Raw genomic sequence first — 26,641 nt, 5'->3', positions numbered from 1 at the left:
TCACCCTCACAGCAATCCTAGGAGGTAGGTTCTATGACTGCCCATTTTACAGGGAAGAATCTTAAGCTTAATAAACCACAACAGCTACTGAGTAAGATAACTTGGGTGAATCTGACTCCAGATCTCATACTTTTAGCCCACTACTCTTTACTGGCAACACTTCCCCCAAACGGGGAAAGAACTAGATTGGGCAATTAACAAGAAGAAATAGGCAAAAGACTAAGAAACATGAAAAAATTGAGCAATCTTGTTCATAATCAAAGAAAAGCAAATCAAAGCAACACTGAGATACCACTTCTAGTGCCTATCAGATTAACAAAGATTTTAAAAATTAATAAAAACAAATGGTGTTGGCGAGTTGATGATAGAACAGGCATACACACGCTCTTACACACCATTGGTGGGGATGTATAACATATGTATAGGGCAAATTGACAGTATCAAGATTTTAAATGTCTACAGACCATTTGAAAACACACAAGGATTCTATTTTTTTTTTAGGATTCTACCTTATAAAATATATTTTCATGTATTTCCAAAGATGTTTATTGCAATATTATTCATAATGGAGGGGAGAAATCCCTGGAAGTAATCTAAATTTTCATCAGTAAGAGAGTGTTTAAATAAATTATGGTAACATTCAGATTCTGGAATATTATAACTCCACTAAACAGAAAGAATTTATATGGAAAGACCTATGTGGCACATGGTCAAATGGAAAAAATGGAATTGAAAATCAATATGTAGAGAATGATCCCATTTATGTAAATATAATGTTAATGATGATAATCTGCTCCACAGATAAAATGGCCTAGTTATGACATAAACCTGTTGTGGTAGGATTGAGAAGGGAAGAAGACAGTGAGAAGAGGAGAGGAAAAATTAGATAGAGATAAGTAGAGGGTAATAGAAAAAAACTTCAAAATTTTAAGCTGTATATTGTAAAAGGGAGAGTAGTGCTTAAAGAGTGGATTTGGAACCAGACTGCCTGCATTCATAGTTAGACTCTGTACTTACCATGTTTCCCCGAAAATAAGACCTAGCCAGACAATCAGCTCTAATGCATCTTTTGGAGCAAAAATTAATATAAGACCCAGTATGATATGGTATGATATGATATGATATGATATGATATGATATGATATGATATGATATGATATGATATAAGACCTGGTCTTATATTATAGTAAAATAAGACCAGGTCTTATATTGATTTTTGTTCCAAAAGACACATTAGAGCTGATTGTCCAGCTAAGTCTTATTTTCGGGGAAACACGGTATTACCTGGGTAATTATCAGTTAATTACTTCACTTCCCTGGGCCTCAGTTTCTTCATCTGTAACATGAGGATAATAGTACCTATCTCATAAGGTCCTTATTAGGATAGGCTAAATTAATCCATGTAAAGCACTTAACCGAGAGTCTGGTACATAGTGAGCCCTCAATCAACATTAGCTATTATTTCTTTGGACCAGGCACTATGCCTAGTGTTTTCTGTGCATGATGCTATTAAATCATTACAACGACCTAGATATCACCTATGGAAGCTGACTGTTAGAGAGCCCTTCCCATTTGTGCTACAGTTGCTTCTGAGTTTTATTGCCCTCCTTTTATAGTTGAGGAAACTGAGGGCCAGAGAGGTGGTTTTGTTCAAGGTGCCCTAGGTATATATGGATGGTCTGATTCCAAAGCCCAGCAAGTTAATTTTACTACTCCTAAGGGAGAAGAGAAAGAAAATAGAGAGGAGAGAGCCAGTGCTCGGTGAGGGGGGAGGTAAGAGGGGACTACACTGGGTTTTATCTCTAGCCTAAGATACCTTTGGGGCCAGTGCAGTCAGGCCAGCAGAAGGCGGGGTGGGTGGAGCTGAGCCAAGGATGAAGGGATAAATGCCAGGTCCTGATCCACAGCACTCACCCGTCCTTCGTTCGTCCTCAGTGCAGGGCAACAGGTAAGAATCTCTTTCAGCCTGGTGCCCTCTTTGTGGTCTGCTGGTCCACCTCAAGGCTGCACATGCTGACTCTCTGGTCTGGCTACATCTGACTTTGTTTCTTAGAATCTGTCTCTGTCGTTTTCTTTATTTCCCCCCATGTCTTTTCTTGCCTTTCCCTGTTTTCAGCTTTCCTTTGTTTTTTCCTGTTTCCTCTCCTTTGTTAGTTTTCAAGATCACTCACTTCACTTCATCTCTGACACTCTAGCTTTCTCTTATTTTTCCTTCATCTGAGTTCTGTCTGTATCCTTTCTCTAAATCTCTCTCTCTCTTCCTTTCTGTCTCTTTTTTCTACTCTGTATCTCGCAGCCTCTGTCTTTCTCTCTTTCTCTTCCTCTCTTCCTCTGTTTCCCAGGAAGATGTCTTGATATTTCTTCCAGCAATTCTCCATTCCTTGCTTACTTTGACTCTCTCTCTCAGCTGACAGCAGAGCTCAATAAGTCAGAGCCTAGGGGGCCAGATGTAGGGAGAGAAAACAGGGATTGTGGAAATCATGGGCATGATGAATTGGGTAGGGAGAGATTTGAAGGAATTGAGATGAATAATTAGCAGAAGTAAGGGGAAAAGGTGAAAGAGGAATGTTGTGTCACTGAAAGGGCCCTATGCTGAAAGTCAATAGATTTGTGTCCTCACCCTAATTCATTGTGAGACCATAGGCAAGTCATTCACTCTCTGAAAAAGGGTCTTGATATGATTTCCACAGCCTCTTCTAATTTTGATTTTGTGGTCTTCTAAAATTTTTGGTTTCTGAGAATTTCTGATTCTCTGCTTTCAGGTATCTAAAATTCTCTATGATTTTTCTGTGATGGAGAGAGGGTGCTAGGAAGGGAAATAAAGCCTGATGCTTCAAACTCCTGAAATGAGGTGACCACTTCCCTTCCAGACCTAAATGATTTTTACAAAGCAGGCCACAAAGGGGAGATTGGGGGCAAGGAATGCTGCAGAGTGGTTTCTGTCTCTCTTTTGGGATAGCATTGTGGTTGGCCCTTCTGATCTCTAGGACTACAGATTGGCTGCTGACATGAAAGGATTTTAAGGCGCAGGGAAAACCTTCTACTAATGATCTATCATTTGGCCCAAAACTTTGCCATGATCTCTTGGAGTGAAAGCATTGTTTTAAGAAGACCATGGCAAGGATTTCCACACAGTGGGTACATAAGTTGTTACGTGGTGGAATGAATGAATGAATTAATGAACGAATAAATAAATAAATAAATAAATAAATAAAGAATGAATGTTCACCAGTGCCTGAAATTCTACCTCAGTTAGAAATCTTTTCCTTTGGTAAAGGCATTGGTCACAGTTGAAAATCAAATGCCCTAGAAAGGGGCCTGTCACTGTAGTAGAGGGGATTAACCTCTGAAGTCAGGCTCTCAGTCAAGAAAATATGTAGTAATATTTGAATCATAGATCCACAGTGGTTAAATTCATAGGCTCTGAAACCAGATTCCCTAGGTTCAAATCCTGGTTCTCCTACTTACTAGCCCTGTGACCTGGACAGATTACTTAATCTTTTGGGGCCCCAGTTTCTTCATCTTTAAAATAAAGTTGATATTAGTGTCTACCTTACAGGGTTGTCACGAGGCTTAAATAAGTCAAAACATGTGAAGCATTTTCAACAAGGTCTGGAACAGTGAGTATTCTGTGAATGTCTGAATACTAGAATCTGATGGAATTTATGCAGTAATCTACTCCAATGTCTATGGAGAAACTGAGGCTCAGGGAGAGAAAGTACAGAGCCCAAATTCACATAGTAAATTGTAACAGGTTAAGGACAAGAATCAGGATTGAGACAAGAATCAATTTTTGATACCTGATCTGGTATATTCATGATATAACCTCCCTTGGATGTACCTTCACTTTTCCTACATTGAAAATGTAGAAAAAAAATAGCTAACACTTTTTCAGTATTTGCTATGGGATAGGCACTCTTGTATATACTTTATGTAGATTATCTTACTGAATCTTCACAACACCCCTGTGAAATAGATTACCTTCATTATTATCTACATTTTACAGATATAAGACATAGAGCAGAGGCATGACTTTTCTAAGGTCTCAGAGCTAGTAGGTGGTAGAGCCAGGATTCAAACCCAAGTGGTCTGGCTCCAGAGACTGTGCTCTTAATACATTAAATTGCCTAAAATATTTATTTTATCCAATCTTACTCCAATTCCATAATAGGTAGTGGGATGGAATGTAAACAGAGCCCAAGGTAACTAGACTATAAGATTATGGGTCATAAAGATAGACAGGCATAGTGAGGCAGGGCAAATTCCAGGAAAAGAGTATCAGAACAGAGAAAGTGGAACTGAAGCTTGAAAGTACTTGATAGTTCAACAAATTCCAAGAAGTAGTCTATAGTTTTCTAGGTCCCTGAGAATATCATGGTCAAAGCCCCTTAGAGAAGATGAGTGTATTGTACTTCTTCCATTTTTATATGAGGGGGCGGAAGTAGGCCTTAATTCACCATCATTCCAAAGTAGGACTGGACTTTGCTCCTAATCTTGGGGACTTTCCTTACCATTACATACCCCAATGTTGTTGTTATTACTGTCGTTGTTGATATTGGGAAAAGGAGTTTACAGGAGCCTGGAACCTGGCCATCTGCCTCGCCTACATCTCCCTGGGCTATCCACTCCTCCTTACCACCAATAGCCGGCGTCAGCCACAGCCAGATGCTCAGACGTGATTCTAGAAAGGAGCTACTCTTCTCTCCCACACCCTGGTCTCATCTGGGGAGTGGTCAAACCCCAACGGAGATAAACTCTGGGAGCTTTATCTGTGGTCTGCAGGCTCAGCCCCAGGCAGGCAGGGGAAGGGAAACTGATATTTCCAGATACAAGGTAGGCATTGGATCCAATTCATTACCCACCGTATGAGGTAGGCATAAATACCTTACATTTGACAGATGATGAAAGCTGATATCCAGAGAGGGGAAGTGACTTTTCAAGAATGTCCAACAGGGAGTTGGGGAGCTGGAACTGTAATTTAAAAAGCTAGCATTTATTGAAAACTTACTATGTGCTAGGGACTGTCCTAAAGGCTTAACATGATGAGTTTCATTTAGTCCTTTAAACACTCCTTGGCCTTTCCCAATTTTAGGGCCCACACACCCTGCCCCATATACTAACCTTTGCTCTTATGATAGTCTGGGAGAGTTGGAAGGAGGATGCTGTAGGATAGAAAAAGGAGAAGAGATTGCTTTGTGAGTTAGGGGGAGGATGCTTGCTCTGTGAGGTCTGGAAGGGAGGGGTGTTGCTCTGTAAGAGGTGAAGGAAGTTGCCATATGAAGAAGGGGTCACGAGATCCTCCTGTTCATCTGTCCCTCGCAACATAAGACCCTATATCTAATAGCACTAGAGGTGCTTAGATTCTACTCAGTAGCTCTCCTGGCGATGCCAGGGCCTTAGTCTTCCCACATTCCTTCGTATCTCTCACATTGTCCTGTCCCATATCTTGTCTCTTGATCCTCTAATGCTGGATATCCAGTTTCCCCTTTTTCTTTTAATCTGTTTCTCCCTCTTGCTCTTTCTAGTTGTCATTCTCTGTGTATCTCTCAGCCCTCCCTCATTGCAACCCCAAACCACCTTAGCCACTTCTCTGTCTCTAGCCTATGATTTTGTCTCACTCCCTCTCTCTGTCACTCAGTCTCTCTCTCATCTCCCTCGACAAGGTCCAGCTCCTCTTTACCTAACTTTTCTTTGTTGCTCTTTCCCACCCCCACTATATCTGGCAGCATTTCTCCTTTATCTTTGTGACTGACTGACTCTCTGCCTCTCTGCCCCTGCTAGATTCTCTCTTCTCCTGCTCTCAGTTTTCTGAGTCTTTATATATTCTTCTATGCCTCTTGAGCTCTCCTTATGTTCTTTTTGTGTCCTGTCTGTCTCTGTCTCTATTGCTGCTCTCTCTCTCTCTCTCTCTCTCTCTCTCTCTCTCTCTCTCTCTCTCTCTCTCTTCATCCCCTCCCCTCACCCTCCCTCCCACATACTCTCTCCCTCTATTCTCTCTTTCTCTCATCTCAGTCTCTTTCCGTACCCTTCTATATTTCCCACGATCTTTTTGTCCTCTGTTTTTCTGGATCAGTCCTCTTCTCCTTGTTCTTATCCCTGCACTGTCCCATTTCCCTCTGTACTTCTAACTCCATTGCTACCACTGTACCTTTGTTGTCTCTCACTTCCTTTATTTTATCTTTCCTAATTTTTCTTTTCTTCTGACTCCTCCCCTACTCTTCTTCTCTTTCCTCCATTTGAGTCCCTGTTCATTCATTAATTTACTCCCAAATTCAACAAATATTTATGCATGTTTGGTTTCTTTTTATGATCTTCTCACTGTTACCTTTCTATTCTCTGTTAATCTCCACCTCTTTCATTCACCCATAGACTTGTTTCCTAGACCCTTTGGGTCTTGCTTTCACCTCCTTCCTATAGTTTTCCGTAAGTCAGGAGCAAATCCAAAGTACCAGTCTGGTGGCACATGGTCTGTAGGGTCTAGGGCTTGCCCTTTCACCTTTTTCCTTAATCTACTTAAGCTGGTGCCTGTGGCCTCAAACACCTTCTCCCTCTCTGTCTGGGCCTGCTCAGGAAAAACTCTGGCCTGAACCTCAGGATCCCTGATCAGTGGCATCTGTCTGCATTATCAGGCTGAATTTTCACTTGGCTGAGGCCAATAGTCTTTAAAAAATTGTTATTCTTAAGTATTGATTAAAGGGTTGGTGGGTTGTCAACTCCCATTTTGGCACACATAATCATACTTCAATGATCTTCACTATCATAGAGGAGGTCAGTGGCAGTCTGAATCAGAATTCAGGCTTTCTGAGATCCAGTTGAAACTCTTTCACCCTTTCATCTAATAGTTTCCTATTCCTTCCTCTCTGATGTCCTATTGGTACATTTTAACATTAGGTAAGTTCTTAACCTGGAAGGACAATCAGAGCATCTCTCGGGAGGGCAGCAAGTATTGGGTGGGAAGCTAAAGGCAAAGGATCAAACACAGAAATGACACTTGCCTTTTGGCTAGGCTTTCATGATGGAATCTCATCTTCCACATCTTCTACAGGACTTTGGGCTCAAGATGGTGGCAGCAGCCATGTTGCTACAGTGCTGCCCAGTGCTTGCCCGAGGCCCCATAGGCCCCCTGAGCAAGGTGATTAAGACTCACCAGTTCCTGTTTGGTATTGGACGCTGTCCCATCCTGGCCACCCAAGGACCAACCTGTTCTCAAATCCACCTTAAGGCAACCAAGGCTGGAGGAGGTAAGATGCAACTACTAGCAAATGGTGAGAATGTCTGAGTCCTGGGGACAAGTTTCCAAGTCATACTGGTCATCATTGCCTAATAATTGTGTGTGTGTGTGTGGGGGGGGTTCATGTGAAAAGTGTCAAGGCAGAATGAACTGGCCTAAAAATACACCTGGGATTCTGCCAGTATCTCTAAAAATAGCCTCACTCTCATGTGCCTCACACTATATATATTCCAGCCATTATGAAACTACTTAAAACTGCCTGGATCAACTCTATTGTCTCAAGAGCCTGTGCTTTTGCTCCTTTCAAATGACCCTTTCTCATACCCTTTGCCAGAGTATCTCATATTTCTCATGAGACACTTAACTTGGGCATCATCTCTTCTGTGAAGCCTGCCTAGACCTCAAGCCTGTCCAATTCCAATTCTGGGTCACGTGCCCTCCCTCTTCTAGATTTTCATAGTTTATGTTCTCCCTCCCATCCCAGCACTGTTTATAATGTGTCTTCAATGTGTGCCCTTCCCACCAGTTTAGGAGCTCTGCTAACACAGGGACTCATCTACCTCTGTGTTTCTACCATAGCCTGAGATGGAGCTTTGGGATACAGTAGGTCTCAGTGATAATTATTAAACTGAACTTATGGTTAGAAATGCACTGTTACTTACTCTCTTACCTTTGCATAGACTCTCCATCTTGGGCCAAGAGCCACTGTCCCTTCATGCTGTCAGAACTCCAGGATGGGACAAGCAAGATTGTGCAGAAGGCGGCCCCAGAAGTCCAGGAGGATGTGAAGGTTTTCAAGACAGGTTGGAGTCAAGTTCCAGCTCATACAACCTCTGCTCTTAATGCTTGAATTCACTTCACTACAGTCCTGAGCTAAGCTAATCCAAAGGCACCTAGTACACATCCCATTATGGGAAGTCGAGTCTTCTCAGGGGGACCATGGTATGCAATAGCTTAGACTGTGCAGTGAAATGCATCCTCCCCAACACACATATATGCACAGGCTCCTGTAACTTTTAGCCATTAGTCTAAAATGATCCCTCTAGGGTTCTGCCTCTTCTCTCCCAAGGGGTTAAATGGATCCCAAAAGGCTAGGCTCTCACACTTAAGCATACCATCCTATGACAATCTAAATTTGCATGAAAGAATAATTGTTGGAAGCAGGTACATCCTATACAAGGGTATAGAGTCCAGGTCAACTCAAATGATGCAGACCACTCAAGATAATCACACTTGACAGATGGCCACATGGTTTACATCTTTCATAGGCCCTTTTGGGATATGATTAAGGGTAAAATTTTCAAAATTGAATTTTAATAACATTCAGGAAAGAAGAATAAGGTAGGTACACTGCCCTACATCTACCACCTAAGTGCAAGACCAGGATGGATGCCCTAGTTTCCTCACCCAAAGGAAAGTTCTAGTGGAGAGAAATGTTATTCACTTTGTGGAAGGTTTCCTGACATAGGAGTCTCCACTTGGGGAGATGAATAGGGGCTCACTTTGCAGAACACTTTTTTCTCTCCGCAGAAGGCATCCCTATTCCATAAAGGTGAATTATCATGTGTTGCATTGAGTTTAAAGATGACTACACATGCTTTCTCCCCCTAACCCCTTCATGGCCAATGAATCCCATACTCCCTCTCAGACCTGCCCAGCTCCCTGGCCTCAACCAGCCTGAGGAAGCCATTCTCCAGTCCCCAGGAGCCAGAGCAAATTTCAGAGAAGGTCACACACCTGATTCAGCACAACATGACTGGTGAGTTTGCTGAGGTGGAAATAAAGGGTGTTGAGAATATGGAAGTTGTGCTGAAAGGGCTTCTGACAAAGTAGAGGAAGTGGCACTTTGAAACCAAATGGAGTTTGAGTTTGAATTTTAATGCTGGCACTTGCTGGATCTGTGTGCTTTCGCAAATAAATCACTTCCCTTCATCGGGATTTTAATACCTGCCTTAATGGGAGGAAATAAAATTAATTTATAAATGTGTTTCTAGCTTGTTATGAGGACTTATTTAATATTAGGTTTATTCCTATTATGTTTTCTCCATGCTTCCCTCAGAAACTCTCATCCTTCATAGAGAGCTAGAGAGTCTTTTCCCTCTTTTGTGTCTGTTTATATTCATTTTCATAACGGAATTTGTTTTCTTTTCTTTTTTTCTTTTAATTAAAGTTTATTGGGATGACAATTGTTAGTGAAGTTACATAGATTTCAGGTGTACACTTCTGTAATACATCATCTATATATCACATTGTGTGTTCACCACCCAGAGTCAGTTCTCCTTCCATCACTATATATTTGATCCCCTTTACCCTCATCTACCACCCCCCAACCCCCTTACCCTCTGTTATTTTCCTAGTATAAAATGAATATGATTCATTGTAAAATTTCCAACAGATATAGGAAAGTATAGAGATAAATTTAAATCAATCAGATTTCCACCGTCCACCATTAACTTTTTATTATATTTTCTTCCAGATATTTCCTTATGATTAAACACACACAAACACACACACACACACACACACACACACACACACACACACACACACACCCTACGCACTCCTCCACACATGTTTTTATTAGGAATGTGATCTTATTGTACCCAGAGTTTGTTATTTTGCTTTTTCACTTAACAATATGCCATGGGCATCATTTCATGTCTCTAAACATAGAGCTGCATAATAATTATTAACGGTTGAAGTGTGTTCTGTAACATGGATGCAATATCATTCAGTTAATAAAGCACCTATATTTCAGGTTATTGTTTCCAATTTTGTGTGTGTGTTCTTCCAGTTTATTTGTATGTTGGTTTTACATACATATAAATATACCCAAATATAATATGTAGTATTATCTTAGACTTAGTGTGAATATACTTGGGATTATTTGTCTATTCCTCTGTTGGGTTACATCCAATTTTTCCTATTACAAACAGTGGTGCAACAAAAATCATTGAATGTACCTCCTCATGCACATAGGTAAATATTTCTCTAGTATAGACACTAAGAGATGGAAATTCTCAGGGTGTAAGGGTGTGTACATTTTCAATATTAATAAATATTGCCAGTTAGCCCTCCAAAGTGATGTATCAGTTATCAAAGAGAGTACCCATATTCTCATAACCTCTCCAGCACTTGATATTATCAAACTTTTAAATTTTTATCAATTTGATGGGTGAAAATTTGTTTTTACATTTTGATTTTCCCTGATTAAGCATCTTTTTCTACATTTATTAAATTCTCTGTTTATATCCTTTGCCCACTTTTCTACTGGGTTGAAATTTTTTCGTAGTAATTTTTCAGTTTATAAAAATAAATTCTGGATACCAATAATTTTTCTGTTAAATATGCTGTGGAATTTCTCTAGGTATTTCTGTATGTGTATTTTAAAAACTGTTGATACGTATTTCCAAATATCCCTGTAGCAAAGATGTTATTAATTTACACCCCTACCTCATAAGTTGCAATCTGCAACAATCATGATTTCTGTCTCGAGTTCCAGAGTTTAACAAGCCTTTTGGCATATGTTTTTCCAATTTATCCTGAAAATAGGGTTGCTCCATTTTGTAGTGGCAGTGGTCAAAGAGGTGGACTCTAGGCCACTTACTTTAAGGCCACTTACTTGCTTCATGACCTTAGTCAAGTTACCTAACCTCACTATGCCTCAATTTCTTTGTCTGTAGAATGAAGATAACGACAGAACTTTCCATATAGAGTGTTTGTGAAAATAAAATAATACCTATAGATTTCACAAGAGAGAGCATTACATGTAATTGGCACCCATTAAATGTTGAAGTAATAATATAATTAAATAATAGTTGTTATTATTACCACTACTACTATTACTATAGTTGTAATCATACTACTATGCGTCAGATATTAGTTTGGGTGTATAACATTCTGAATGTCCTTAGATACTCATAATTCTGCAAGGAAGATATTATTAGCCTCATTTGACAGATGAGGAAATTAAAACTAAGAGAGAGGATTCATGACTTGCTCAAGGTCACATAACTAGGAATGGTTACTAGATACTCTTGCCACTGAAACAAGAAGTAGTGATTCCAGTAAGAAGACTTCCATACTAACCTCAGGAAAAGAGATGAGGCCATGCCGGGGTGGAAAACCTGAGTGCATGTGTGAATAAATAACTGAGTGAATGAGTGAGTGAGTAAGCAAAGGGATGGTGGAATGTAGTGGAGAGTTAATGTGGCCCAGCAAGTTAATGAGTGATCAAATATAAATAAGTGGAAAGAGAATTGGAGAATGCAAAATTAACAGCACGAATAAAATAGAGACTAGCCAGGAAGTGATTTAAAATGAATTATTTTCATCCTCATTACTACTCCTGCAGGAAACCATGTCTTTGGTTATGACAAGTTTTTCTGGGACAAGATCATGGAGAAGAAACAGGACCACACCTACCGTGTGTTCAAGACTGTGAACCGCTGGGCTGATGCGTTCCCCTTTGCCCAACACTTCTCTGAGGAATCTGTAGCCTCAAAGGATGTGTCTGTCTGGTGCAGTAATGACTACCTGGGCATGAGCCGGCACCCTCGGGTCTTGCAAGCTATACAGTGAGTAGTAGGGTCTGGGCCATGAGCTGTGGGGACACATGGAAGGAAAAGGCAGAGCTGTTAGTGGAAACCTGGGTTCTACCCACCACCTCTTTTATACAAGGTCCTCCAGCATAATTAATCTGCAGATATGAACTAAGTCAGTCAACAAACCATGTTTGTTGGGTGTCCAGTGCTATGGAGGAGAGGATGGGAAACCAAGCAAGCCCACTCTCCATGAGCTCCTACTTTGGCTGCAGAATAAGTATTGCCAGAGATGGTATGTAACCTCCTCTAGAAGGTCTTCCAAGGTGCTCAAGCTCAACCTGGCTTCTCCCTCCACCCCTGAGTGCCTCAGCCTGAGAAGGAGGGCCCATTGCTCTCCACCATCCCCATCCTGCCCTCTCCTTGGTCATATAGGACACAGCTCACACAGGATCACTAAGTCAGCATTGACCCCCATCAAGGAAGAGAAACCTACCAAATTCCTCAGTGTCTGACAAGGGTTTCTTCTTCTGTCTCCCCTCTGTTTTTTTCCTGGCTAGGGAGACCCTGCAGCATCATGGAGCTGGAGCTGGTGGCACCCGCAACATCTCAGGTACCAGTAAGTTTCATGTGGAGCTGGAGCAGGAGCTGGCTGAGCTACACCAGAAGGACTCAGCCCTGCTCTTCTCTTCCTGCTTTGTGGCCAATGACTCTACTCTCTTCACCTTGGCCAAGATCTTGCCAGGTAAGCCTGGGGACTGAGCTTTGTTCAGGGCTGGTCTCCTGCACTACAGCATCCAGTCTCACTTTCTCCATCACTCCTTTCCTCTATTCTGAGTTCAGTTGCTCCCATTGTCCTTCCTTCTTACCCACCTTGCATATCCTCAACACTGGATGACTATATCCTTCTTTTTTCCCCTTCTACACATAGGCTTAAGCCCCACTACTGAGGAACATTGCCCAACCTCACAGAAGAGTAACACCATAAATTTGTCATCTCCCAACTCAACTGGGCTCTTAACACTCATAAACAGTCACTTTATGTCCACATGTCTGCTTTTTAAAACTTTCTTCCCCCTTCTAAAACCTCTCTTAGCAAATAACCTCACATGTTACATCACAAAGAAAACAGAAGTCACCAGAGACTCCTTTAACTTATAGCCACCAAACCTATAAACTTATTTGATTGCTTTTATTCTCTCATTTTGCAATTTGAAGGTGCACCTCTCCTTCCGTCTAAAGCTAATCCCTTCCCTTATACACTGGATCCTACCTTCCCACTCTCCCACTCTTTAGCCAATAATGTCCTCAACTCATATGCCTGTCGTCCTTCCATCACAGCCCCAACCCTGGATGAATATAACTCTCCACCTTCTCTGTCAATCCTGGGCTTATATAACTGCTTAAAAATGTATGGTTCCCCATCTCTACCAGGTCCTCTATGCTCTCTGGCAATCCTGATTTCATGGTTAAGTCTTCAAGTCTCCAGGGCAGCTTTGCCAATGCCCACTGTCCGCCCTCTACACTTCTACCTCACCCTCACCCCATGAACATCCCCACAAGTCCTCTCCTCATTCCTGCTCTCCTGTCAGAGTGGAAGAGCTGTCCTTTTTCTTGTTGACTAATCCTGCTGCTGGTGCTCTGTGTCCCATTCCCCTCTACCTCCTCAGGAACTTTGATCTATCAGTTCCCTCTCTCCCTCCTGTATCTTCAGCCTCTCTCTCTCTAAACATGTTTAAGTCTCTTGCATGTAAAAAAAAATTCCCTCATCACCCTCTAGTTACTGCCCTCTTTCCTCCTTAAACTAGAAAACTGCTTGAGAGAAGTCTCCACACTTGCTCTCTACTTCCTCACTTCCTGCTGATTCTTCAGCACACTGTAAATATCCCCATTGCTTCTCAGAAGCTTTTTCTTGAGTTCACACATAACCCTGACTAAATCCAACATTTTTGAAAATGTCTTCGGTGTACCCCTTCCTCAACCATTATAATTCAACTTCTTTCCATTTTCACTACCACCATCCTAGCCCAAACAAATATAATTTTCTTGATTTCACCTTTACCCTCTTGCAATCTATTCTTCCCATCGAGCAGAATGATATTTTTAAAAAGCAAACCTATATTTGTTACTCCCCTGCCCAAAACCCTTTAATATATCCCCATTACCCTTAGGACCAAATCCAAAAATTTTATCATGGCTTCTAAAGTCCTAAATAATCTGGCCTCTACCTACCTTATCAGCCTCATTTTTTGACACCCGTCTTCTCATTCTTTTATTTGGTAATATATTCATTCACTCACATATAAATCAGTTATGTTTCTTCATCCATTCATTCAAGAAATGTTTACTTAGCATCCACTGTGTAGTTAGCCTTATACTGGGTATCAGAGACAGAGACAGAAAGATAAAAAGACGTGGTTCCCGCTCTCAAGAAACTCCCTGTCTACTTGTCGTTCATGGCAGGTCCACCACCAAGTCATGCCTGATTTCTCCAGGTAGAAGTGATCCCTTACTTTAACGAAAGGCCACAGTTACTTGATGTCAGTGCAGTTTGGGAGACCAGGAATCAACTCCCTCCACCAAGTTTCCACCTCCACCTGTCCTCCCTGCATTGCCTGGTTAAAAGCCCTGCATTTCTCAGGTCCTAAAGAAAGATCTCACCTTCTCTGGACCTTAGCTTCCTCACTTATACTTTAAAGGGGCTGGATTTCATGGTCATTAATGGCCCTTCCAGCTCTGACATGCCATGAGCTTATGATTCAAACAGTGAAAGTCTGATAAGTATCCGCCCTATAAATATAAGCAGAGGGATGCTACCTGGAAGGGGTGGGATTTCATCTGCACCAGGAAGAATCTAGCATCAGTCCAAATCAACAAGCATTCTCTGGGATAAACTCCTTTCCAAGGCTTGGTCTTATGTGTCTAGGAGAAGAAACCTAGGCCCTGTCTTCAGGAAACTCTAGAGCTTCTTGGGAAATTAAAATTTCCTCCACCCCAAAACAATTAGAGGCCAGACCAGGGTTAGAAATGACTAGAGGGAAAGGTGTTGGGGTCAGAATTTTAGGACAGGGGAGTTCATCCAAGGGAGGAAGAGGCGTTACAAAGGCTTCCAGAGGAAGGGGGAGCAGAGCAGGGTCTTCAAAGGGAGGAAAAGGTTGGCCCTCTGCTCCTGCCAGATCACTCCTGAGGCTGAAGTGGGAATACTGGGACAGAAGCTTAAGAATTATGCATCTGATTCCTCAGGGTGTGAGATTTACTCAGATGCGGGCAACCATGCTTCAATGATCCAAGGTATCCGCAACAGTGGAGCAGCCAAGTTTGTCTTCAGGCACAATGACCCTGACCACCTAAAGAAACTTCTAAAAAAGTCCAACCCTGAGACACCCAAAATTGTGGCCTTTGAGACTGTTCACTCCATGGATGGTATGTATATGTGTGAGTGTATGTTTACCAACTTTGGTCTCACAAAAACCATGATGACAATGATAACAGTGAACATTTACAGAGTACTTATTATGTGCCAAGAAAAAAATATTAGTATTTTATGTATATTAATTTATGGAATCTTCACAATTCAATGAGGTAGGTAGTGTTATTTTTTGTTGTCATTTACATGAGGAAAGTGATACATAAACAGTGCAGTAACTTGCCCAAGATCACACAGCCAGCAAATGCCAAAGGATGGAGGCAGGTATTATACTGATCTTACAGGTTAAGAAATTAAAGTTCAGAAATAGCACCCAATTTATCTTGGGTGACTCAGTAAATTCGTGCCAACATGAGTGTTTTTTCACTCTGGGACATATGATTCCAATTTCTTCACAAAACACTCCTCCATGTGAAATGATGTGTAAATCAATGACCCAGTGTCTGCTTTCTGCAATGGAAAATTTCACAAACCATTGCCTGAGAGTTTTTTCAAGGTCCAGTATGAAGCAGTGGAATCAAAACAGGTTAAGTCAGACAGACCTGGGTTCAAATCCTACCTCTGACACTTACTGGCTCTATGACCTTGGGTAACTCTTTAACTCTCTGAGCCTGTTTTCCCCAAAGTAAAACATCTGGTTGTAAGAATTAGAGATGATAGAAGCCATTCCATTTATTATGATCTAAGTAGAAATAAATGACCTTTACCCTCCTACCACTTTTTTCCCCAAACTGAAACAATGCCCAAATCATTCTATTGCTGCCCCTCTCGAGCAGAAATCATGTGTTTTAGGCATCACGTTTTGGATTTATTAAAGGGAACAGGTCCCCACCTCATTTCAATTTGTCATTTTTCCAAATGAAACAAAGGAGAGTCCATGGTATTCCCTGATTTAGCCAACATAAATGCCATCAGCATCATGTAATGGTGATGGCTGTGGAACCAGACTATCAATGTTCAAATCCCAGCATGACAACTTACTAGCTTGGGCAAGTTTCTTAATTGTTCTGTGTCTCAGTTACCTTAATTAAAAAATGGAAGTGATAGTAATAGAGTAGCTGAGAGAATTAAATGAGTTAATATATGTGAAGAACTTATTGTCATGGCCCCTCCCACATTTCTATAACTAACAATAAATTAAAAATATCCCATGATTATATTTCTACTAGCTAGAGTACTGTAATTCATTATTTTTCTAGTGGAAACCATATTAGGACCATTCTACTTCCTTACATTTGCAAATGAATAGTTTCTTATTTTTCCATGGAAACTCTGCCTAAACTGTCAATCCTAGGCTGGAATTTCTCCCATTGGAATGATGCTTAAGCCATCAAATTGTCCCCTTTGTCTCGGGCTCCATGTCCTCTGGCTCTCTCCCCTCATGTTGCTCATATTCTTTAATCCTGGCCTGGAGTTCGTTTCCAACTGAAGACGTTTCGTCTGTATTCCAACTCTTTGCATATCAGCAGTTTCCAGGGATGGAGAAGGTATGAGTTCTTGTATATGGAGAATGGCCAAAAAGTCTACGTATGAGATTCACCGCCATTTAAAGGCCTTATAAACAATTATCAACATAGCTGATGTCTAGAATAACATGGAAAATAGTAAATCTGTATGGAAAATTGGGAGGAACATACAGATCACTTCTAACTCACTTTCTTTTTTAAAAAATTATAATCTATTGGGGTGACAATGGTTAGCAAAATTACATAGGTTTCAAGTGTACAATTCTGTAATACATTATTGATATATCACATTGAGACTAAGCCTGTGGGAGGGGAGGTGCCCTCATGTCACAACATTGACAGAAATGAGAAATACACTCCCACAGAGACATAGAAAAGACAGAGACAGAGGTACAAAGAAACTCAGAGACACAAAGGAACAGAGAAAGAAAGTGTGAAATAGAGAGATAGTCAGAGAGGTAGTCAGAAAGGGACACAAACAGTGAGAAAGAGGGGAGGGAGAGAGATAGAGAGACAGAGAGGAAGGAAGGGGAGGAAAGAAAGCAAAACAAAGGTAGAGACAGAAAAATAGAGATATAGAAACAAAGACGGGAATGGCCACAAAAAGAGAGATAGTTCTGACAGAAAGCCAAAAAGATAGAAACGGAGGACCAGTGAAGAATGAACACATTGACAGGGCTGCCAACAGCACTTGACTCAGGGAATGAGTGGGATCTGAAATCAGGACTGCATTAACCTGTAGCAAAAAGTGACTTTTTTCAATTTATTTAAACAAAGGTATCACATACACTAGTGCCAACCCTAAATGGAAATACATAGACTTGTAGGAAAACAACAACAAAAACAAACAACAACGGAAGCAGAGAGAGGCCAGAAAATGGCATAAACAAGAGAACATACATTGTCAGAATGAAGTAAAAATAAAAAGACAGAGAGGCAAGCCTTGATCACAGGAGAGAGAGAGAGAGAGAGAGAGAGAGAGAGAGAGAGAGAGAGAGAGAGAGAGAGAGAGAACACACTTGGGTGGGAGCCAGGTGAAGGCAGTCAGTACATATAAAGAGGTTTAGAATAGTCCCAAAGTAGTTGTGGGTCACAAATTCCATCCTGGAGATGGAGCTGGGGAAGGGTTATGATCTCCTACCTCTATTCCTTGGTTTTGCTCAGGTGCCATCTGTCCCCTTGAGGAATTGTGTGATGTAGCCCACCAGTATGGGGCTCTGACCTTTGTAGATGAGGTTCATGCTGTAGGACTGTATGGTTCCCGGGGCGCTGGGATTGGGGAGCGTGATGGAATTATGCACAAGATTGACATCATCTCTGGAACTCTTGGTAAGTGAGTGCTTTGGACTGTCCTTACGTATAATCCAGAAAGAAAGCCCCTGCAAGACCCTTTTCTTCCCCCTCCCCCAAGCTGCAGGAACTATTTGGGTAGAATTCACAGCCCAAGGCTGTGGAATTCCTGGATTCCCTCCTTCCACTCCCTCCCCACTGCAGAGTTGCTGAAAAAACCTGGGTGGTTTTTTTTTTAGAAGACCCCTGAGCTGAGCCAAATAGCCAGTAAGTGGAGAGCTGTAGTCCTAAACTCCTTTCCTACTCCAGCCCTAATCTTCATTTTAGCTCCACTTTTGGGCCTAACCAGCTGAAGATCCCCTCTCAGTTCCTGCCTATCTAGTCACTGCATATGGCAGGCCTTGAAATTCCTATCTCAAAGCAGCAGAATTATCAGCTCTGTCTGCCTTGTCATGGACAGGAGAAATGAGCAGAGAGGCCTGGAAAGTGAGTCTGGAGCTCTAGCTTCTGGTGCACATCATTGTGTTACCTGGGGCATGATCCTGTTCCTCTGGGGACTGATAATAAGGGTCTGTGCATATCTTCTTCCTCCCTGTTTCCAGGCAAGGCCTTTGGCTGTGTGGGCGGCTACATCGCCAGCACCCGCGACTTGGTGGACATGGTGCGCTCCTATGCTGCTGGCTTCATCTTCACCACTTCACTGCCTCCCATGGTGCTCTCTGGGGCCCTGGAATCTGTGCAGCTGCTCAAGGGAGAGGAGGGCCAAGCCCTGAGGCGGGCCCACCAGCGCAATGTCAAGCACATGCGCCAGCTACTAATGGACAGGGGCCTTCCTGTTATCCCCTGCCCCAGCCACATCATTCCCATCCGGGTGAGAGCCCCACCCTTCCCATTGCCCTCCCCTGCTATCTCTTCTGAGAGCCTTCCCACACCCAGCAAACTGACACCTGCTCCTGTCATCAACTCTTTGCTTTCCTGTTAACCCTTTTTGAAATATTATCAGCCATTCTGCATTAACCAGTGTTTTTGTTCTTTTGCATTAGCTATTATCTCATGCTTATTAGATGGTCCTGACCCTCACAATATTGAGTATCCATGACCTATAATTCAGTGTTTTTCAAACTGTACATCAAGACAACTAGTGGGCTATAACATCACTTTAGTAGGTCATGACTCGCATTAACAAACAGAAGAAATAGAATAGAAAATGTTGGAGTACATCACACATAGTAAGGGTTTCATTTTATGAGAAATCTATTTCAGTTTTGTATATGATTACATGCATATGTATGTATATACGAATATAGTATGATCATGGTGTGAAACATATTTCTTACTGAGAACTGAAGTCAGAAAATACAAAATCAAAAACCATAAGACTAGCTGCTATTTTGGACTCCCAACTATGTTTGAGTGTTTACTGCCTTTAAAAATGAACTGCTAATTCTTTCTTAAATAACATCTATTTGTGTGTGTCAGTAACTCAGGGTGTGGGGAGGATACTTTTCTGTGACTGTTTTATGGATGAGAAAGAAATAGTCACTGCTCCTTGGGCTAACCCAACATTCCCTTGAAAGACTGATTTTGTAAATAATCTATTTTTTTTAATTAACTCTGTGACAGCACCCCAGAGGTAGCTTGATGGATTTATCTTCTTATCCAGAACCACCCGCAAATTAACATACTAGTTAAGTAGAAGCAGCATGCTTGCTCTGCAAACAGCTTCAAGACATGGTCCCTAACACCACCCCTACCCCACCCCCTTAAAATTTGATTACTGCCTCTGAGCAACTCCTTTATAGATATTCTGGAGCTGCCACTGACTAAGCCCCTTATGGAAAAAAACATGTTCCAAAATTCAGTGGTCCCTAATCTGGTTTCCTCCACCTGCTTAATGAAGCTAGTGATAATGGGGCCAGGGTAGCAGATACTGACAAGCTTTTCTCCTGAGCCCAGGTTGGTGATGCAGCACTGAACAGCAAGCTCTGTGATCTCCTGCTTTCCAAGCATAGCATCTATGTGCAGGCCATCAACTATCCAACTGTCCCCCGGGGTGAGGAGCTACTGCGCCTGGCACCCTCCCCCCACCACAGCCCACAGATGATGGAAGATTTTGTGGGTAAGTCCTCAACTTGGTTGCCTACAGCACACTTCCTCCTTTCGGCCCCAGGATCTGAATTAGTTGAGAGAATGGATGCCATTTAGCTTAAAAATACAATAAATTTCTGGAACATCTGTTGTGTGCCAGACCCTATACTAGGATCATAAATGAATGAGAAACAGTCCCTAGACTTGTAGGGCTCTATTTGGTTGAGGAGGCCATAGAAAACACAAACAATGAATTCAAGGGGTGATCAATGTTCAACAAAGACAGTGCATCAGGGAGTTGTGGGAGCAGAGAAGAGGGGCCTGACCCAGCCTATGGGATTCAAGACAGGCTTCCTAGTGGAAGTAACACCTGAGCTGAGAGCTGAGTCTTTCAAAGTGAATGATATTGGACTAAGAAGAAAGAGCGTGTGAACGGGGTATCCTAGTAGAGGGAAGAACATGAAGAAAGGCAAGGAGGAGGATGCGTAGCAGCCTGGGATATGGCAAGAACAATAGCAGGTGTTACAGGAATGTAAGATAGTAACAAAGGAGTGGGGCAGGGGAGTGTCAACCTATGAGTACAAAGACAACACAAAACAGGGACTGGATTGGGAGACTTGTAGAGCTAACTGACTAGCTTGGGTTTTATCCTAAAAGATGGCAGTTTAGTCAATTCACCTAAAGTTTACTGGATTCCTCTTGGGTGCAATTTTTAGCACAGGGCCTAGCATAGAGCAGGTGCTCATTCCAGGTCTGTTGGGTGAAAGATATGTAGGCAGTTGATGGTCTAGCAGAGGAGACACACATAGACATTGATGGTACTGGTCCAGTGTGATGAGCTCCATTGCTCTAGTCATTTATGGCTAGAGAGGGTAGGAAGAGTGAAATTAGGGAGGCTTTATGGGTGAGGAAGTCCTTGTGAAGCACCTTGAAGTGCATTTGGTATGGTGTCAGGACATTCCAAAATAAGGGAATTCCATCAGCAAGGACCTGGAGATAGGAAAACCGAGGGCATACATTGGCAACAATCACTGCTTGTCTGGACCATAGACGGTATAAGACTTCAGGGAAAACAAGATAGATAGGTACTATTCATTCATTTATTCATTGAAAAAAAATCAAATAATGCTAGTCAACATTTATTAAGCACTTATGTGCCACGCACCATTCTAAAAACTTTCATGTATTAACTCATCTAATTCTCATAAGGTAGAGATGTTATTTTTAGCATTTCCAATTTACATATGTGGAAAATGATGCATAAAATATATAATAACTGGTCCAAGTTCACACAGCTACTAGATTTGAACTGGGGAGGCTGTCTCTACCTCCTTGGTCAAAACCACTTGGTCTACTACCTCTCTCAGCTGATGATCCAGACTTCTGTAACTTTAGCTCAGTCCTCTCAGTTGCTCTGGGCTTCAATTATAGAGCTCTCAGCACCCTCAGTTCACTGAGTGTCCATTTATGCTGAGCTTTTGCAGGAAAGAAATATGAGAGGTATTCACAGTGACTCTACCAGTCCTTCAAACCTATAGCCAACCCATCCTGAAATCTTGCAAATATTCTCTACAATCTCTCAAATTTGTTTTCTCCACTGAGACGTTTTCAATCCACATCAGTGTGATTTCTTCCTAATTTTTCTGCTTTTGTCTTTCTTCCTTCTAATCCCTTCTCCCTACCGACTACCTGAGGGATTAAAAAAAAAAATCTGATCATATAGCTCCCTTGCTTAAACCTCTTCATGTTTCTTTACTGTCTAGACTAGAGCAGTGGTCTCCAAAGTGAGGTATGACAGATGATCCATACGATGAGGGAATTTACTAGAATTTTATGTTTACTTTTTATCTTAAAAATAGGAAATTAAACGGTACTGAAAATGATCTTTTTAAAAATTAGTTTGAGGTGTACAAAACAACACAGTGATTAAACATTTATATACCTCACAAAGTGACAACCCCAATAAGACACATCTGACACTGTACATAGTTATTACAATATTATTGACTATATTCCCTATGCTGTACTTTACATCCCCATGACTATTTCTTTAAAATATAGATGACATTCATTATTATTTTATATTAGCTTCAAGTGTACAGCATAGTGCTTAGACATTTATATCATTTATGAAGTGATCCCCCAATAAGTCTAGTACCCATCTGACACCATAGTTTTTACAATATTATTGACTATAGTCCTCATAATGTATTTTACATCCCTGTGACTATTTTGTAACTACCAATCTGTACTTCATAATTCCTACACCTTTTTCACCCAGCCCATCAAACCCCTGTGACTATTTTTTAAATTACAGTTGACATTCAATATTATTTTATATTAGTTTCAGGGGTATAGCATATTGGTTAGACATTTATATAAATTATGAAATGATCCCCCCCGATAAGTGTAGTACCCATCTGACACTAATTTTTACAATATTATTGACTATATTCCATATACTATAATTTACATCTTCAATGACTCTTTTATAACTACCAATTTGTACTTAATTCCTTCACCTTTCTCACCCACCCCCCAACACCCCTCCCATCTAGTAACCATCAGTTTGTTCTCTGTATCTACGAGTTTATTTCTGTTTGCCCATTTATTTTGTTCTTTAGATTCCACATATAAGTGAGATCACATGATATTTGTCTTTCTCTGTCTGACTTATTTCACTTAGCATAAATAACCTCTAGGTTCATCCATGTTGTTTCAAATGGTAAGATTTCATTATTTTTTATAGCAGAGTAATATTCCATTGTATATATGTATCACCTCTTCTTTATCCAGTTATCTATTGATGGGCATTTTGGTTGTTTCTGTATCTTGGCTATTGTAAACAGCATTGAAGTGAACTTAGGGGTACATATGTCTTTTGAATTAGTGTTTTGGATTTCTTCGGATAAATACCCAGGAGTAGAATTCTACCAGGAGTAGAATTGCTGGGTCATAAGGTAGTTCTGTTATTAATTTTTTTAAGAACCTCCATATTGTTTCCTATAGTGGCTGCACCAATCTGCAATCCCACCAACAGTGCACAAGGATTCCCTTTTCTCCACATCCTTGTTAACACTTGTTTCTTGATTTATTGATGATGGCCATTCTGACAGGTGTGAGGTAATATCTCATTGTAGTTTTTATTTGCATTCCTCTGATGATTAGTGATGTTGAACATCTTTTTATATGTCTATTGGCCATCTGTATGTCCTCTTTGGAGAAATGACTGTTCAGGTCCTCTGCCCATTTGTTAATTGGATTGTTTTTGGTGTTGAGTTGAATGTTTTTTGATCTTTAATATATAGACTGACTATGATACATGTTTAGAATATATAACTATACATACATAGATTGGAAGTACATGTTAAAACATTTGTACTGATAGAATGTATAGTCCAAAAATCAGAGACCACTGATCTGTAGAACAGTCGGAACTTCTTGGCATGGCATTCAATGCCTCAACATGGTGATCTCTATGCCCTCACCTCTTCCCCCACATTCATTTTATTTCTCCAGATACACTGAATGACTTGCAGTTTCCTCATTTTGTTCTATTCTCTTACCACTGAGACTTTGCTAATAATGCTCCCTTCTAATTGGAATGCCCTCCCTCAAACTTTCCTCTGGTTTACTTTCTTTTCTTTCCTCCTCTTCACTTAATTAGCCATCCATTCATTAATTCATTCTATGAACAAATATTTATTGAGTGCATACTGTGTGCTAGACACTGTTCTAGGTACTAGGGAATTCAGTAGTAAACAAAACAGACACAAAATCCCTATCCTTCTGGAGCTCACATTCTAGTGGAAGGAGATAGTGAAAAAAAAAAACCACTTTAAACATAAGTAAATCACACTTGACCCTTAAACAACACAGGTTAAAATTGTGCAAGCCCACATATACGTGGATTTTTTTTCAATAAATATACAGTCAGCCCTCCATATCTCCAGGTTTTGCATCAGTGGATTCAATCAACCGTGGATCAAAAACAGTATTTTTGATTAGTGGCTGGGAATCCGCAGATGTGGAAGGCTGACTGTATGCATTGTTCTATGCCATTTTATGTAAGGGACTTGAGCATCCGTAAATTTTGGTATCCATTGGGGGGGGGGGTCCTGGACCCAATCCCCTGTAGATAAGGAGGGACTATAATTAAGTTTGGGGGGAGTTAAGTCATATGAGGATTTTTGACTGTGTGGGGGTCAGTACCACTAACCCTCATGTTGTACAAGGGTCAAGTGAATATAGCCTGGTAGTTCTAAGTATTATGAAAAAAATTGAGTAGGATAAGGGTGATAGGAAGTGCTCGGGGTGGGCAGGGGCTATATTGGAGGAGGGTTGTAGCATTAAACACAGTGTTAAGGGTAGAGATCATTGAGATGACACTTGAGCAAAGATATGAAGGAGGTGAAGGAGTTAGATGGACACAGAACTAAGGGAAGGGCATCCCAGGCGGAGGGAATGGCCTAAGGCAGGGAAAAAGTATACTAACACAGGAGTATCCCTTTTGTACTATTTGAGAAACAATAAGAAAATGTAAGTGGAGTGGTGTAAGCAAGAGGGAGATAGAAAATTGAGGACAAAGGGGCAATGTGGGCCCAGACTATATAGGATATTGCAGGCCATTGGAAGGATTTTGGATTTAACTCTGAAATGAAGAGCCTTTTGAATGATTTGAGCAGAGGAGTGACATATTTGACTCAGGTTTTAACAGAATTGCTCCAATTTCTATGTTGAGAATAGACTAAAAGGGAGAAAGAGTGAAAGCAGGGAAATCCATTAAGGGGCTACTATAATATTTCAGGTAAAAGACGATGGTGGCTCAGACCTGATGATAGCATTGGAGATAATGAGAAGTGGTCAGATTTTGAAGGTGGAGCCAATGGTATTTGCTGATAGATTGCATGTGTGGTAGGAGAGGAAGAGAAAAATAAAGGATAGCTCTAAAACTTATGGCTTGAGCAATTGGAATTGCCATCAACTGAGATGCATAAGGCTGAAAGCAGAGTCAGCTTGGTGGAGGGTAAGGGGATCAGTAGCTCAGCTGTGCTCACGTTAAGTTAGAGATACCTATTAGACATCTGGGTAGAGATATAGAACAGCAACTGGACCTACAAGTCTAGAATTCAGGAGAGAGGTTTGGGCTGGAGATGAAAATTCCAGAAACATCAACATAAAGATGATGTTTAAAGCCATGAGATTGGACGAGATCACCCAAGAAGTGAGCATTTTAAAATAAAGGCAGAGATGGAGCTCTGGCACATACCTGATGCATTTCTGATAGTGGGATCAGGTTCTCTCCTCTGGGTTCTCACCTGCTAGGGACAACCCCCACCCCAGGCTCTCAGGTCACGGTAATGGCACTGTGTAGTTATTGTCAGTGTCATCTTCCTTACCAGGCTAGGCGTTTCCAAGCAGATGGATTCACTTCTTGGGCCACAATATGTCCTGTACTTAGGGAGTAGTCCAGACCAGGCTAATACAGCTACAAATTCTGTCAAATAAGTGCTTCCCAATTTCTTATACATCACAGCAACCATACACAAATGGCAACATTCATAGCACACAATGGAGTAAACTGGTTGCAAGACATCTTGAAGGGTTGAGAGGATCAATTATCGTAGGACATCTGTACTGTGACACAGGGATTAAGAAGACCTAGTCTAACCAATTATTTCCCTCCTCTGCCCCTACCACCTTCAGAGAAGCTGCTGGCAGCCTGGACTGAGGTGGGGCTGCCCATCCAGGATGTGTCTCTGGCTGCCTGCAATTTCTGTCGCCGTCCTGTGCACTTCGAGCTCATGAGTGAGTGGGAACGCTCTTATTTTGGGAACATGGGGCCCCAGTATGTCACCACCTATGCCTGAGAAGCCAGCTGCTTCATATCCCCACCCCACATGCACTTGACTTGGGTCTGCGCCCCTCCTGTCCTCTGCTTTGTTGTATGCCTCTAGCTGACTTGAGTCTGAAAATAAAGAGCAAACTGCAGCATTTGTAGCCCTCTGTTGGACAGAGGACAACTACACTATACCTGACTCCCTGAGACAAGTGGCAGAGCAACCAGGAAGCCACAGATCACTTGTTGGTCTAACTATCCATTTTACTGATAAACTGAAATCCAGAAAGATGCGTAAAAACTACACAGTAAGCTGCACAGAGCTGAGACACTTGGCAGGTTTATTTGAAATGGCTCTTTCCCAATATTTTCAGTAAAACTCCAGGGATTGACTCACTGGTAGGCCTGGAAACCTGGGCCTCAGGTAGCCCCTGAAGCCAAGAGATAGAGTCAGCCCTAACCAAACTGCCTGGAGGAGAGTAGTTCCCCAAAACTTTGGAGGTATTTTCCCGCAGAGGGAATGAATGAATGTCTTCCTCAATCCATTATCCTCTTTCCTTCCCATGCCTTACAGAACATGACTTACCAGCCCCATTTTTCAAGGTAACTATAGCAAGCAGCTTGTTCAAGGCAATGCTCCCAACTTTTCCAGGTCACAGCACACTGGAAACATCTGCATGGCACACTTGGGTGAAATAATACTTGCCTAGGAGGCATTCTTTCCTGACACGTGCAATTTTTGACCGTCTGAAAACTCTA

At 41.5% G+C, this 26,641-nt stretch overlaps 1 protein-coding gene across 3 annotated transcripts; it reads left to right on the top strand.

The window, feature by feature from the left end:
* The first annotated feature begins 1,816 nt into the window (after positions 1-1,816).
* Positions 1,817-26,034, top strand: ALAS2 (5'-aminolevulinate synthase 2). 3 transcript variants are annotated; one of them, XM_019718955.3, is made up of 12 exons: positions 1,894-1,948; positions 3,560-3,620; positions 7,046-7,241; positions 7,912-8,034; positions 8,880-8,990; positions 11,586-11,808; positions 12,333-12,517; positions 15,016-15,195; positions 17,830-17,994; positions 18,558-18,826; positions 19,912-20,074; positions 25,750-26,034. In XM_019718955.3, the coding sequence occupies exons 3-12, from the start codon at positions 7,061-7,063 to the stop codon at positions 25,911-25,913; spliced, it is 1,764 nt and encodes a 587-aa protein (XP_019574514.3). In that variant the 5' UTR covers positions 1,894-1,948; positions 3,560-3,620; positions 7,046-7,060; the 3' UTR covers positions 25,914-26,034. The 3 variants fall into 3 exon arrangements, with proteins under 3 accessions (XP_019574513.3, XP_019574514.3, XP_019574515.3); XM_019718954.3 differs by lacking the exon at positions 3,560-3,620 and having other exon boundaries at positions 1,817-1,948; XM_019718956.3 differs by lacking the exon at positions 1,894-1,948 and having other exon boundaries at positions 3,587-3,610.
* The last annotated feature ends 607 nt before the right edge of the window (positions 26,035-26,641 follow it).

The sequence above is a fragment of the Rhinolophus sinicus genome, chromosome 18, assembly GCF_057876585.1.
Source record: "Rhinolophus sinicus isolate RSI-liver-muscle chromosome 18, RSI-T2T, whole genome shotgun sequence".
Taxonomy (NCBI): Eukaryota; Metazoa; Chordata; class Mammalia; order Chiroptera; family Rhinolophidae; genus Rhinolophus; species Rhinolophus sinicus.
The sequence above is the reverse complement of the archived record's forward strand: the minus strand, read 5'-3'. Positions and strand labels throughout refer to the sequence as shown.